Here is a 12,096-nt window from a genome sequence, read left to right as displayed (position 1 = left end):
ATTATTTAATAAATACAGTTATAAGGTATATCTTTTGCAACAAGGCTTTAATCTGCACCTGAGTTGAGTTTGGGTAAGTCTTGATGACGATTTAGATGAGATACGCGCAATATCAAAATACCTGATTTCTCAATGACTGTAAAATTGTCCAATTTGCCACTTATCAAATGAATAACACGCGAAATATCGTCGTTATCCATTTGATTCTCATCACAACTATCTCGAACGACTTGGACAATTTTTGTTAGCGAAAGCGAAAGTGACTTGCTACTGCTCTCGTTTGATCCTACTCCTGAATCGAGGTACAATTGGTGAATAATGTCATAAATTCGATCCATTCTCGCGGCAAGGTACCGTTCATGTTTTTCTTCTTTGGTCATTACGCCCTTGGAATTGCTCAATTTCTCTTTCAATTTGATTCTTTCTAGTAGCGACATGCCCTGGTGTTTGTTACTTTCTTCTTGGGCGTCTTTTTCCTTGAATGTGAATTTTGATGCATGATTTTTCAAATCGGCAAATTTATGTCTCAGTTTTGTAGGCGATGGCGAGGGCGATGGAGATAACGTTGAATTTGAGTATGATGCATACGATTTGCTGATTTTCCTGGGCGATGAAGTTCGTATCCAAACATCACATAAATTCAACCGTGCAAGTGCATTGCCATGTTGGTGCGATGCGATCCACTTATTGAGCAACTCGGTAAATTCACCCACTCGATCTTGTCCCTTCCTATCTGGGAATGACATGTATGTCCCATTTTCGTTCCGGTAGATCTTGTACATGGGTGAGATCGCTAGTATGTTTTCCAAATCCTCGATGTTTATCTTCCATTGTGCTAGATTAGATGCTTGTTGGAGAATATCATGTGCTAATGGATTAGCAACATGGTTAATAAAATGTAGTGAAAGTGTACTATCAATGTACTTTAAGTTTGATCGTAATCGACTAAAAGTATTTTTCGGTATATGATTATGCTTAACGATATCCATGGATGTATACTTCATCTTCAGGTTGATAAAAGGATGAAGATTATGGCAAAGACGCGCTCCAAAAAAAAATGTTTGGATCAGAATCGCGCCCGGAGTTTATCACTTCCAGATTCAGACTACCATCGACAAACCAATGCATATACTTTGAATGTTTACTAAGTAAGAACGATGTTTTTCTGAGATGACCTCAGCGTAGATCATAGGAAACCTTGCTATATCTCTTGAAAATTACTGTATGCCACCTCTTTCTATTTTTCAACAACGAAACGTATCTATGTGAGAGTACTGATAGAAACCCCTTTTCAATTTTCAGTCCCAACACATAAAACTACTTCACCTTCTCTATTCCCAGTCTAACCTTTCCCCATTGCATGGCCACTTCACTCGAACCAGTCCAACTCCGAAATTAGCCACACAAAAAAAAAAATTTACTCCATCACTGAACACCTTACACAAGAAATTGATGCATGCGTGGTGAGCAAAGAGAGGACCATTTAAAGAAAGGATCAAATGTCTCACCATATGAGGCTTTGTTTGCTGGGTCGATCGCGGGTGGTGTATCTAGAGCAATCACAGCTCCTCTAGACACCATCAAGATACGACTACAGTTGGAGACGAGAGGTTTTCATCAAAGGCTGTCTATTGCCACGGTAGTCAAGAGCTTACTTAGAAATGAGGGGGTGATTGCCTTGTGGAAGGGAAATGTACCTGCCGAAATTCTATACATATTGTATGGTGGAGTTCAATTCACATCGTACTCTATCTTGAGTACCAACCTTTCTCGACTTGAACAGCATTACCAAATCAATTTATCACCAGCAACACACTCGATGGTAGTCGGAGCAGGCGCAGGATTGGCAAGCACATTAGCAACGTATCCGTTTGACTTGCTACGCACAAGATTAGTAGCAAATAGGACAAGAGATCTTATTTCCATGCGAAGTACAATTGGGCAAATTCTCAAAGCCGAAGGAATCAGTGGGATGTTTACTGGGATCAAACCAGCCATAATTTCAGTTGCTTCAACTACTGGACTTATGTTTTGGTCATACGAGCTAGCGAGATCATTGTCGCAGGAATACAAAAATATCCCATTCATAGAGGGTATTTGTGGATTCATAGCTGGTGTGACATCAAAAGGGATTACATTCCCACTCGACACTTTGAGAAAGAGATGCCAAGTGTATTCTATTGTACATGGTACCAGATCTGTAGGAGCGTTGCGTCTTTTCTTTGATATAATTAGACAAGAGGGTGTTTTTGGTCTTTACAGAGGTTATAGTGTTAGTATATTGAAGACGGCTCCTACTAGTGCATTATCGTTGTGGATCTACGAGTATGCCATTTCCTTTATGAAATCGACTCCATTTCATTAAAGAACTTAGACTTTAAATAGATAATCATTTTCATCATCATTTGAACCACCTTCTCCAACATTGACAAAATCTGCTTCCTCCTCGTATTCTTCTTCTTCGTCTTCTTCCTCATATTCAACATCACTCCCTTCCTCAAATTGTAAACCGTAATATTTCGCCAACAGACCAGGCAGAATATACTCTCTGTCATCATCATCTGTATCGTATCGTAATTGGTGCTCTACTTCAGAAGTGTTAGTAGTTGAATTCACATCACTCGAATGTGCATATAACGATTGGGAATTGGTCACTAGATTCTGCAACCTAGACGGCTTTCGCGAAATCTCCCTTGTGTCTGAAATGGCAGGCAAGTTGTTCAAAAGCGGCCTTTGAATTGGAGACCTTGGCGTAATTCTTTGAAGAGATTGGCCTTGACATAATTGTTCACGGATATACTTTGGTAGTTGCTCGTCCACAAGTGACGTGCGCCTGTTTCGTAATTCTGGCCTCGAAGCAGGCGTGGGGCCGTGTCTTACTGTATGGTCTAGTACAGGTTTAGATCTAGTTGTTACATTAAGATTAGTTATACTTGTAGCAGCAGAAGTTACCAATTGCCCCTTTTTCTCTGTAGCAGTTAAATTTGGTCTAACTTTCATCAAGTCTAGCGATAATCGTCTCTGGGTTTTGGTCAATTTTGGCATATCATTAGCCTTCGGTCGAACCTCCACTTCTGAAATAGGCTGCTGGTTATCGGCACCAACGGGAACTTCTTGTACGACCTCTTTGAAAGGCATTAGCCCCATGGATTTGATCATTTGTGATACATCCGTAAACAATGGCGACTCTTTGTTACCCCATCGTGAAGCAAACTTTGAAAGGTGTAAGTTATCATCCATTACCAAGTGGTCAAATGCTTCATCAACTTTGGGTGTCAAAAGTTCAATGTCGTTTACATTGACTAGTTTGGTCACTTTGTCCCAGTTGATATCGGTATAGAATTTGGAAATATCGTTCAATTGGCGCAAGTATGATTCAATATAATTTTCCAATTCATTTTGCTTCTCCGGCGTCCAATCCATGGTAATCCAATTTCAACGTTTAGGTAATTATTCGAGGTTTTCAGACGTATCCCATTGATTGTTTATGTAAAAAATTTGTGGAGATGGAAGGATGGTTCTGCTTTTCAAAAAAGTTTATTTTTCTAAATGACACTTTCTGTGTTTTATCTTATCGCGCGTCAAAGCGTCTTCCCATCACCATAAATGCAAAAAACGGGGGACCCCAAAAAAAAATATAGAATTACGATGAAATTTCTTGAACTGTAATTAAATAGTAGCAGAGCCATATATCAAAGATAACACTTTAAAAGAGATCATTTAAAAACAAATATGTATGTCAAAAAAAAATGGAAAAATAAATGGTCCCTAGCAGGATCGAACTGCTGATCTTGGCGTTATTAGCACCACGCCTTAACCAACTGGGCCAAGGGACCTTTTTCTGCGCAAAGTATTTTGTAAAATTAGTTAGTAATTTTAATTACTATCACGTTTAGCTCATCTTTTTTAAAGCATTATTCGTCAGAACTTTCACTTCACGGCCTTAATCTTCCCACTACTCTTTTTGTAGCATTCTAAAATCAGGAATAGCTTGATTGGGTAGCACTTTGTGGCATATTTGGTGTAACTTAGCTCTACCTCACTAAATATTAATCGTAAAACTATAAGGACCGAGAACTATAAGAGTTCAGCCCATGAGCCGTAGCTTGGCGTCAGGTAATGAAGAACAAGGAAAAGCCTCTAAAGGGCTTAGGGGAGTCTGGTGTCCCGGATGGCGTATCACTCTCTTTTTGATAAGTTTTTCTAGGCTTAACCAAAATGTGATTAAAAGCTTGAATTTGGAAATTTGATATAGAATTGGTAATCTTTTTGATCAAATTAGAAGCAAAATTTTCAACCAAATAACTGTTTTCAAACACAACTCTTCGAAATCAAGTGTGGCACTTTATTTTACAAAAGCTCTCACATTCTAGACATATGGTTTATTTTTCCAATGAACAGGACTCGTTTTCTGACGTCTTGAGAAAATTGTTCAAAATGTCAAAAGATTTCAAATCATCACCTTGTAAAACCAAATTGTCCAAAGCTAGTCCAACTTTCAGCCTAATTCTAAATAAACCAAAGGATTGACTATCCCTTCCCCTCTTTAAACAACCCACTAGAACATTGTAAGAACCATTGCTGCAAATCGTGAAAAGGTAGCGTCCATTGATTCGAGACCTCTTCTTTCATTATTTTCACGAAAAATTAATTACAGCAAGCATAGCTACTTCTCAAGACTAAACTACAAAAATGAAGATCCTTGTCGCAGCAGATGACATAGCTGCAGGAAAGTTAATTGAGTGCAATAGAGGTACCGATACCTCCAAACAAGATGCTCTTCAACCCAAATCTATTACAAACTGCTTTACAGTGCCGAAATTTGACTACAGCTCAAGAATAGTTCATTTGATAAATTATAACTACCAATATCATATTGCTTCCAGAATTGATGGAACCATATCAGTATATGATTTTGAAGAGGATCCAAATGCAGAGAAGACTTTAGCCAAGGACGAAAAGGATGAATTGGATGTTGAGGTCAACTTGTTTAAACATTTACATGACTATAAAGTGCCAATTGCGGCAAATGACAAGCCTATTGCTTTGATCAAAGTTGAAAAGTTGGACAGTATCTTAGTGCCATACATCTCGGGAAAAGTGTTTTTGATTCATATTGGCGATTTCAAGTTTGAGCCATTCGAAATAGATTTACCAGAGGAAAGTCCAATTGATGCTTTTGCAATTAATCCCGACCGTGAAAATGTTGTCGCCTATGGGGGAAAAGAAGTTGACCTAAAGGTGGTTGAGCTTTTTGATGAAAATATCAATAGCTCTGTATTCAAAAAGGATTACAAGAAATTCTTCAATCCTCGTGTTGTCTTTGCAGCAAAGAATGTCAAAAATGACCACTTGGACTTGAGAGTCCCCATTTGGATCACTAATATTTTGTTTTTCAAAAATGACTCGAATGATAATTTCAAGGTGTTGACCTCAACTAGATATGGCCACTTGAGGGTTTATGACTCAAATCATGGAAGAAAGCCCATGAAGAATTATCAGGTTTGTCAAACTCCGATTTTAACATTGACTTTTGCTAACGAAGACCAAACAGAGGTGATAATAACAGACACAAATAGCTTGATTGCTAGATACTCCTTGACGCAAGTCGACGAAAAAGCTTTCAAGACAAATTCAGCATCAGCTGGAGAAATAGTGAAGGCAGTACCCAAATCATTGGGTAAATACACAGGGGGAAATACAGGTGCAACCCACGCAGTTCAAGTGGTGGAAAATATTGTTGCCTTTGCTGGTTTGGATAGATATCTTCGGGTTTTTGATATTGAGAGTCGTGAGTTGTTGGCTAAAGTCTACCTCGGTGTTGAGGTCAGCTCGTTATTAATATTGGACGATGAAGATGAAGAGGAGGAAGAAGTGAGGCGTAAAAGAGAGGCTGAAGAAGAGGAGGATGAGGAATTGTGGACGCAATTGGATAAGAAGCAAAAGACTTCTACCTAGATTTACTAATTTCATGTTCTATACTCCTGCTGTCTGATCTGTTACTGGTGTTGATGACACTCATGCACTTCCACTCACTTAGATAATTACATTTCCATAGACGTAACTTTCCGTCATCACCAGCGGATGATAATATAGTCCCTGTCATGTTCCAATTTACGCGCCACACTTCGCATTGGTGGTCGTTCATCTTTGCCAAGATCTCGATCTTTAACTCACCCGTTGAAGTTTCGGTAGCTTTGAAGATTCTTACATATCCATCTTTACACCCTGTAGCAATTAGGTGATAGCTTCTACCCATAGATGGAGCCCAGCTAACTGATCTTATTAGACCGTTATGTTCGGGTAGGTCGCAAATCTTGACATACTTTTCACTTCCAGCATCCTCTCCAGAGTCTGTATCTTTTGGTACGTTTGTGTAGATAAAACCTTGGTCCAATGCAACCACTATAAATTTCTCAGTTTTGGTAAACTTGGACGGGCACCATTCAATAGCAAAACTGCTTTGCAAACTCTTTGCTGGTAGCAGCTGACTAAGTATCGGTATTTCGGTTGTTAATGTCCAATTGGTCAAATCATTGGGCTCCAACGATTCATAAATTCTAAATATCCCATCACTTCCGATACATCCCAATTTCAAACCTAGATGGTTTGGGGCAAACTTGACGTCATAAATTGGACCGTAGGATTCAATTGCTAACGTAGCTAGTCTTGTCCATCTTCTACCAGAACCATGTAGCTCCATGGGCTGTTCTTCCCACACTTTGACAGTTCTATCATACGAGCAGGAGGCTAGTATTTTCGAGCTTGAAAACTCGGGATGAGCCCAAGATACTCTCAAAATCAGTGAATCGTGAGCTTTCCACAGATCATTCAACATCCACGATGTGGTTGCCGCGTCAAAATCAAACACTTTGATGTGCTGATCAGATGACGCAGTGGCTATATGTTTGCCATAAAAGTCATATTTTATATCATGAATTAATTCTTCATGACCTGTGACGAACGGTTGCATTTGATGTTTGTAAGTCGTAGCTGTAATAGTGATATTCGCTACTTTTCTAGTTTCTTTCTTTCAAACTTTTGTGTATTATTCAACTTTTTTTTTGTATACACCGTGTTATGTCAACATTCCCTCCTGTCCCCACTCCATTCCCTAACATAATGCCGTCACGATTGATTAAGTTATCACTCTTGGTGGGTGCAGTTATGGTCATTACACCCAATAACCCTGTGCGTACACTGGCTGCATTTGCTGTGATTGGGTACGTGGTGACTTACCTGGTTATACCGAGAGTTGGCCCAAGCTTTGTCAAGATTGGTCTCAAAGGTAGAGATTTGTCGAAACGCCAACCTGTTCCAGAAATACCCGAGACAATGGGGCTAGTTGCAGCAACCACTTATCTATTCCTAATGTTTGGGTTGATTCCTTTCATCTTTTTCAAGTACCTCGTATCATTTGGTTCCTTGGCCAATGACGAGGTCATGACAGAAAACTACAGAAGTCAATATCAGTCAATAAAGGACAACAGATTGTTTCCTCATAACAAATTGGCCGAATATTTAAGTGCTATACTATGCTTACAAAGTACAACCTTGCTAGGATTGTTGGACGATTTGTTTGACATTCGTTGGAGACACAAATTCTTCCTTCCAGCGGTTGCGTCTTTACCTTTATTGATAGTATACTATGTTGACTTTAGTGTTACCTCAATTGTGGTTCCTACATTTGTTACAGATTTTCCTGGTGGCCTGTATGCTCTTAGTTTTGTCAACAGCTTCATAAAATTTGCAAACCATTTGGTTACAAGCATCACTGGGTTGTCATTTAGAACACTTCAAACTGATTACGTTGTGCCTGATCAAGTTCCCAAGTTGGTCGATTTGGGAATCTTTTATTATGTTTACATGTCCGCAGTATCAATCTTTTCTCCCAACTCCATCAACATCTTGGCTGGGGTCAACGGTTTGGAGGTGGGCCAGTCAGTTGTCCTAGCATTGATATTCTTGGTGAATGACTTTTGCTACTTATTTTCCAGCAAGATTTCACAAGCGGCACATGACTCACACTTGTTTTCCGTGATCTTCATTATCCCATTTGTCGGGGTGTCATTGGCATTACTACAGTATAATTGGTTCCCAGCACGTGTTTTTGTTGGTGACACATACTGTTATTTCAGCGGTATGGTATTTGCCATTGTGGGGATTTTAGGACATTTTTCAAAAACGTTGATGCTATTTTTGATACCCCAAGTTATCAATTTCATCTACTCAGTCCCTCAGCTCTTTCACATTATTCCATGTCCAAGACACCGATTGCCTAAATTCAATCCCGATGATGGACTTATGTACCCCAGCTTTGGAGTGGTAGAAAAACCGACGAAGTTGAATACTGCCATCTTGAATTTTTTAGACATTTTCAAGTTCATCAAATTAGAAAGGGACCCCAAACTGGGAAGAATATTGCGATTCTCCAATATGACAATTATCAATCTTTCTTTAGTCTGGTTGGGTCCAATGAGGGAAGACAAGTTGTGTTTACTTCTTTTAGGGGTTCAATTCGCTGTTGGTCTTTTCATGATCGTATTTAGGCACACTGTCGGTCCTTGGCTATTTGGGTATGACAATTTGTCATGGGGAGTGAAGTGAGGAACTCAATTGCAAGAAATATATAGATTTATAGACATTACAGATGGTGTATGTGTGTAATCTCTCCCTCTTCTCTTTATGATTGCAAAAAGATTCTTTTTCTGGGCGAAGTTCTTTTTATCATGACACAAAATTTGAAATTTTGAACGGGACGGCCGTTTTTTTTTGTTCACCAACAACCATTACAATTTAATTCAACAAACAATGGCAGGGCCACCACCACCACCACCACCACCTCCGCCATCGGGTGCTCCAAATCTCAATACATCAAACTCGGGACCTCCTCCTGCTGCCATGGCAGCTGGAAGAGATGCTTTATTCGGTGACATCAGAAAGGGAGCAAAGTTAAAGAAAGCAGTGACGATTGATAAATCAAAGCCAATGATCGAGGGAAATGTGTCGGTATCTACCAGCGCACCATCACTTCTGGCACATGGAAGCAGCTCTGCATCTGCACCAGCTCCTTCCATCCCAACAGGTGCCCCTCAGTTGGGAGACATCTTTACAGGCAGAATTCCCAAATTGAAGCATGTTGACAACAGAGCTGGCATGACACCACCATCGGCACCAAAGATTCCAACAAAGACACCAGCACCGCCATCAATCAGGCCTACAAAGTCAGCAGCATCAACAGCCACACCACCAATCCCACAAGGTAATCCACCTACATCAACCGCACCACCGGTTCCTACGAGCGTGCCTCCAGCACCTAAAGTACCCCCCACTCGACCCAAGAAGCCAAATCATGTGAAAAATAGCTCTATCAGTTCAATCAACTCTATTGAATCAACAAGTAAGCCACCACCATTGCCTTCTGGTCCTCCACCAATCCCAACAACAGCCCCACCAATCCCTACAGCATCAAAACCTACCAAGTCGAGTGCACCTGCAAGTTCAGCGCCACCAGCGCCAACCCCACCACCTCCACCACCAATGGCACCCCCTTCTAATACATCAGCTCCGTCAGCGCCTCCATTGCCAACAGGTGGTTTACCATTCTTGGGTGAAATAAATGCAAGAAGGGATGAGAGTAACGTGGTTGACAAAGCACCAACAAGTGGCACTCTGAATAAACTGGCCGCACCTAGTAAAGCGCGTCCATTGCCAAATACCGCCGCTCCGAAGCCCCCTCCATTACCACAGAGTTCAGCACCAAAGGCTCCACCAGTTCCGTCGGGAGTGCCTGCACCACCTGCACCCCCACCTCCATCGTTGGCACCAAAGGCATCTACTGCTAAGTCTTCTACTAACTCTTCAGCACCTCCAGTAGCACCCGGTGGCGCCTTACCTTTTTTGGCTCAAATCAATGCAAAGAGAGATGATTCTTTTGTTGTAGATGGTAGCCTGAAGTCGTATAATACAAGAAGCAAATCTTCTACTACATTACCCTCCCCAGTGAAAGCAAATGAAAATGGATCACAGAAAATTTCGTTTGGCAATTCTAACGAATCTAAACTGCCTGCACCACCCATACCAAATTCTGCAGTGCCCCCAATTCCTGGTATGCTACCACCACGAAGGAAGTCAACTCAAGCACAAACACCTCCTGTACCAGCGGCACCACCAGCACCACCAGCACCACTTACAGCCGTTCCAACTCCGAAAGCTCCACCCCCACCACAGCAAAAAGTCAAACCTTTGGTGCCACCGTCGTCCAACGATCTACCATCACATGCTGATGTTTCTAGTAAGCATGATTCTCCTTCACGAGCCCCACCGTTACCATCAGGTGGTCCACCCCTGCTGCCACCACCACCACCTACGCCATCAACACCGACAATATCAAAATCCAAGAAAGCAGCTCCACCGCCACCACCACCATTGTCTCAATCACCATCATCTTCAATTTCAAGAAGTAGAACCTCATCATCGCAACACAACAATGATGATCTCGACTCACAGCAACATGCTGGCTCGTCATTGCGTAAAATTTCGGCACTGGCTTATACTATAAATGGGCATGGGAAAAATTCATCTTCAGGGCAAAAAGTGGTCATTGATGACAAGAGGTTCAAGTTTGTGAATGCCAATGCGTTGCCTAACCCAAGAAGATTCGAAGGTGCAAAGAAGTTGTATCCTAGTGGCAGGGGCTCTTCGATCCCATTGGACTTGAGTTTGTATTCTTAAGAAATAAGAACATTACTACCTGATTTATTCTAAAACAATTCAAGTGTATTTTCTTCTATTTGCTTTACTTGTTCTACGTTGTTTATTTCTCTATTTTATCCGGTGACCATATTTGTACAACTTTATCATAGAATGAACAAGTTGCTACATAATCCCCATCAGATGACCAATCTCCACCATAGCACATACTTTCATGATCTTTTTTAAAGTACTTTTCCACTGTGAAATCAGAACCATTTGTGTCTATAATTCTTGCACCATCATACATGCAACAACTTAATATCCGGTCATCATTTACTCTGGGACTAGGTATCAATCGCCAAACACCTCCACCAAGATTTTCTTCGTGTATCTTTTTCGGTAAAAGTCCTTCCATCAAACTTGGATTCGATTTATCAATGCATCGTAAATCCCATACTCGTAAATGATCATCATATGACCCAGTCCATAATAAATTTGAATTTGAGTTATTACATTGCAGGGATGGGGATAGGATACTAACTACGCCAGCATCATGACCACGTGATAGAGCCCATATCGGCAGTGATGTTCGTAGGTCATGAGCAATTAATTGAGAATCATCGCCTCCAGTATATACAACATGATTTAATTGACCCAATTCTCCAAATGATCCTGTCCAACACTCCAAAGTATGCTGCGTTTCCAAGTACGTTGTTGAATTGGAGCTCAAGTCGTATATTGCCAGGTATCCATTAGTTAGCGTGACAAGTACTTGATGAGGATTATTTGGATTATAAAAAACTGAAGTAATACAGTTACATTCTTCATCAATTGTAACTTCTTGTAGTTTGGTGATTTCTTGATCGTCCTGACCAATTTTCCATACAATTAAATGTCCATCTGAGTGGGCCGATATCAATTGTGATGGATCCTGAGGATTGAATTTTATATCTAGTATCGCTGAATTTGTGGCGACGGAGACAATCAATGATAATGAATTCGTTTCATACTTGTATACGTCTAATGATCCATGTTTGGTGCCAGTATCTTCTTCCAACTTATAAGTACCTATGTATATCTTAGTCGTATCACTTGGGTGGATCCTCAAACAACATGGAGGTAAACTTGAGATGGTTTTCGCTAACCTAGCACTTGTTGCAACCATTCTAGTGAAAGCAGCCTCATGTGCATAATTTTTTTCTATTTTTATGTTTTTTTCATAAGTGACTGAAAAAATTCACAGCTGGATATCCACACTCAAACCAAAGAACCATGGGGTTATACCAAAAATGGATGAGCTTACCGGTGAAGGCAAGGTATTATGTCGGGTTTTCTACCGTCATTATGGCATTAGTTGGTGACTACGTAACCACTAGAATCAATGACGAAGTGAAGGCGCGT

The 12,096-nt window shown here is 40.6% G+C and overlaps 8 protein-coding genes across 8 annotated transcripts; 4 read left to right on the top strand and 4 right to left on the bottom strand. All coding sequences in view use genetic code 12, as the record gives it.

The window, feature by feature from the left end:
- Window positions 1–47: 47 nt before the first annotated feature.
- Window positions 48–1,004, bottom strand: CANMA_001476 (uncharacterized protein; the record flags this gene model as incomplete). The annotated part of the gene is made up of 1 exon (XM_051813447.1): window positions 48–1,004. The coding sequence occupies one exon, from the start codon at window positions 1,002–1,004 to the stop codon at window positions 48–50; it is 957 nt and encodes a 318-aa protein (XP_051672835.1).
- A 452-nt stretch (window positions 1,005–1,456) lies between these two features.
- CANMA_001475 (thiamine transporter) lies at window positions 1,457–2,365 on the top strand (the record flags this gene model as incomplete). The annotated part of the gene is made up of 1 exon (XM_051813446.1): window positions 1,457–2,365. One exon carries the CDS (start codon window positions 1,457–1,459, stop codon window positions 2,363–2,365), a length of 909 nt encoding a protein of 302 aa, XP_051672834.1.
- A 5-nt stretch (window positions 2,366–2,370) lies between these two features.
- On the bottom strand, window positions 2,371–3,423 carry CANMA_001474 (uncharacterized protein; the record flags this gene model as incomplete). The annotated part of the gene is made up of 1 exon (XM_051813445.1): window positions 2,371–3,423. One exon carries the CDS (start codon window positions 3,421–3,423, stop codon window positions 2,371–2,373), a length of 1,053 nt encoding a protein of 350 aa, XP_051672833.1.
- A 954-nt stretch (window positions 3,424–4,377) lies between these two features.
- On the top strand, window positions 4,378–5,958 carry NSA1 (ribosome biosynthesis protein; the record flags this gene model as incomplete). Its single annotated transcript, XM_051813444.1, has 2 exons — window positions 4,378–4,489; window positions 4,724–5,958. 2 exons carry the CDS (start codon window positions 4,378–4,380, stop codon window positions 5,956–5,958), a joined length of 1,347 nt encoding a protein of 448 aa, XP_051672832.1.
- Window positions 5,959–6,044: 86 nt separating this feature from the next.
- Window positions 6,045–6,973, bottom strand: SEH1 (Seh1p; the record flags this gene model as incomplete). The annotated part of the gene is made up of 2 exons (XM_051813443.1): window positions 6,045–6,064; window positions 6,178–6,973. 2 exons carry the CDS (start codon window positions 6,971–6,973, stop codon window positions 6,045–6,047), a joined length of 816 nt encoding a protein of 271 aa, XP_051672831.1.
- A 107-nt stretch (window positions 6,974–7,080) lies between these two features.
- ALG7 (UDP-N-acetylglucosamine--dolichyl-phosphate N-acetylglucosaminephosphotransferase) lies at window positions 7,081–8,607 on the top strand (the record flags this gene model as incomplete). Its single annotated transcript, XM_051813442.1, has 1 exon — window positions 7,081–8,607. The coding sequence occupies one exon, from the start codon at window positions 7,081–7,083 to the stop codon at window positions 8,605–8,607; it is 1,527 nt and encodes a 508-aa protein (XP_051672830.1).
- A 204-nt stretch (window positions 8,608–8,811) lies between these two features.
- Window positions 8,812–10,734, top strand: VRP1 (Vrp1p; the record flags this gene model as incomplete). Its single annotated transcript, XM_051813441.1, has 1 exon — window positions 8,812–10,734. The coding sequence occupies one exon, from the start codon at window positions 8,812–8,814 to the stop codon at window positions 10,732–10,734; it is 1,923 nt and encodes a 640-aa protein (XP_051672829.1).
- An 82-nt stretch (window positions 10,735–10,816) lies between these two features.
- On the bottom strand, window positions 10,817–11,860 carry CANMA_001469 (diphthamide synthase; the record flags this gene model as incomplete). The annotated part of the gene is made up of 1 exon (XM_051813440.1): window positions 10,817–11,860. One exon carries the CDS (start codon window positions 11,858–11,860, stop codon window positions 10,817–10,819), a length of 1,044 nt encoding a protein of 347 aa, XP_051672828.1.
- Window positions 11,861–12,096: the final 236 nt, after the last annotated feature.

This window comes from Candida margitis (assembly GCF_024628925.1).
Source record: "Candida margitis strain CBS 14175 chromosome Unknown scaffold6, whole genome shotgun sequence".
Lineage (NCBI taxonomy): Eukaryota > Fungi > Ascomycota > Pichiomycetes > Serinales > Debaryomycetaceae > Lodderomyces > Lodderomyces margitis.
Note: the sequence above shows the minus strand (reverse complement) of the source record. Positions and strands in the feature narration are given on the sequence as shown.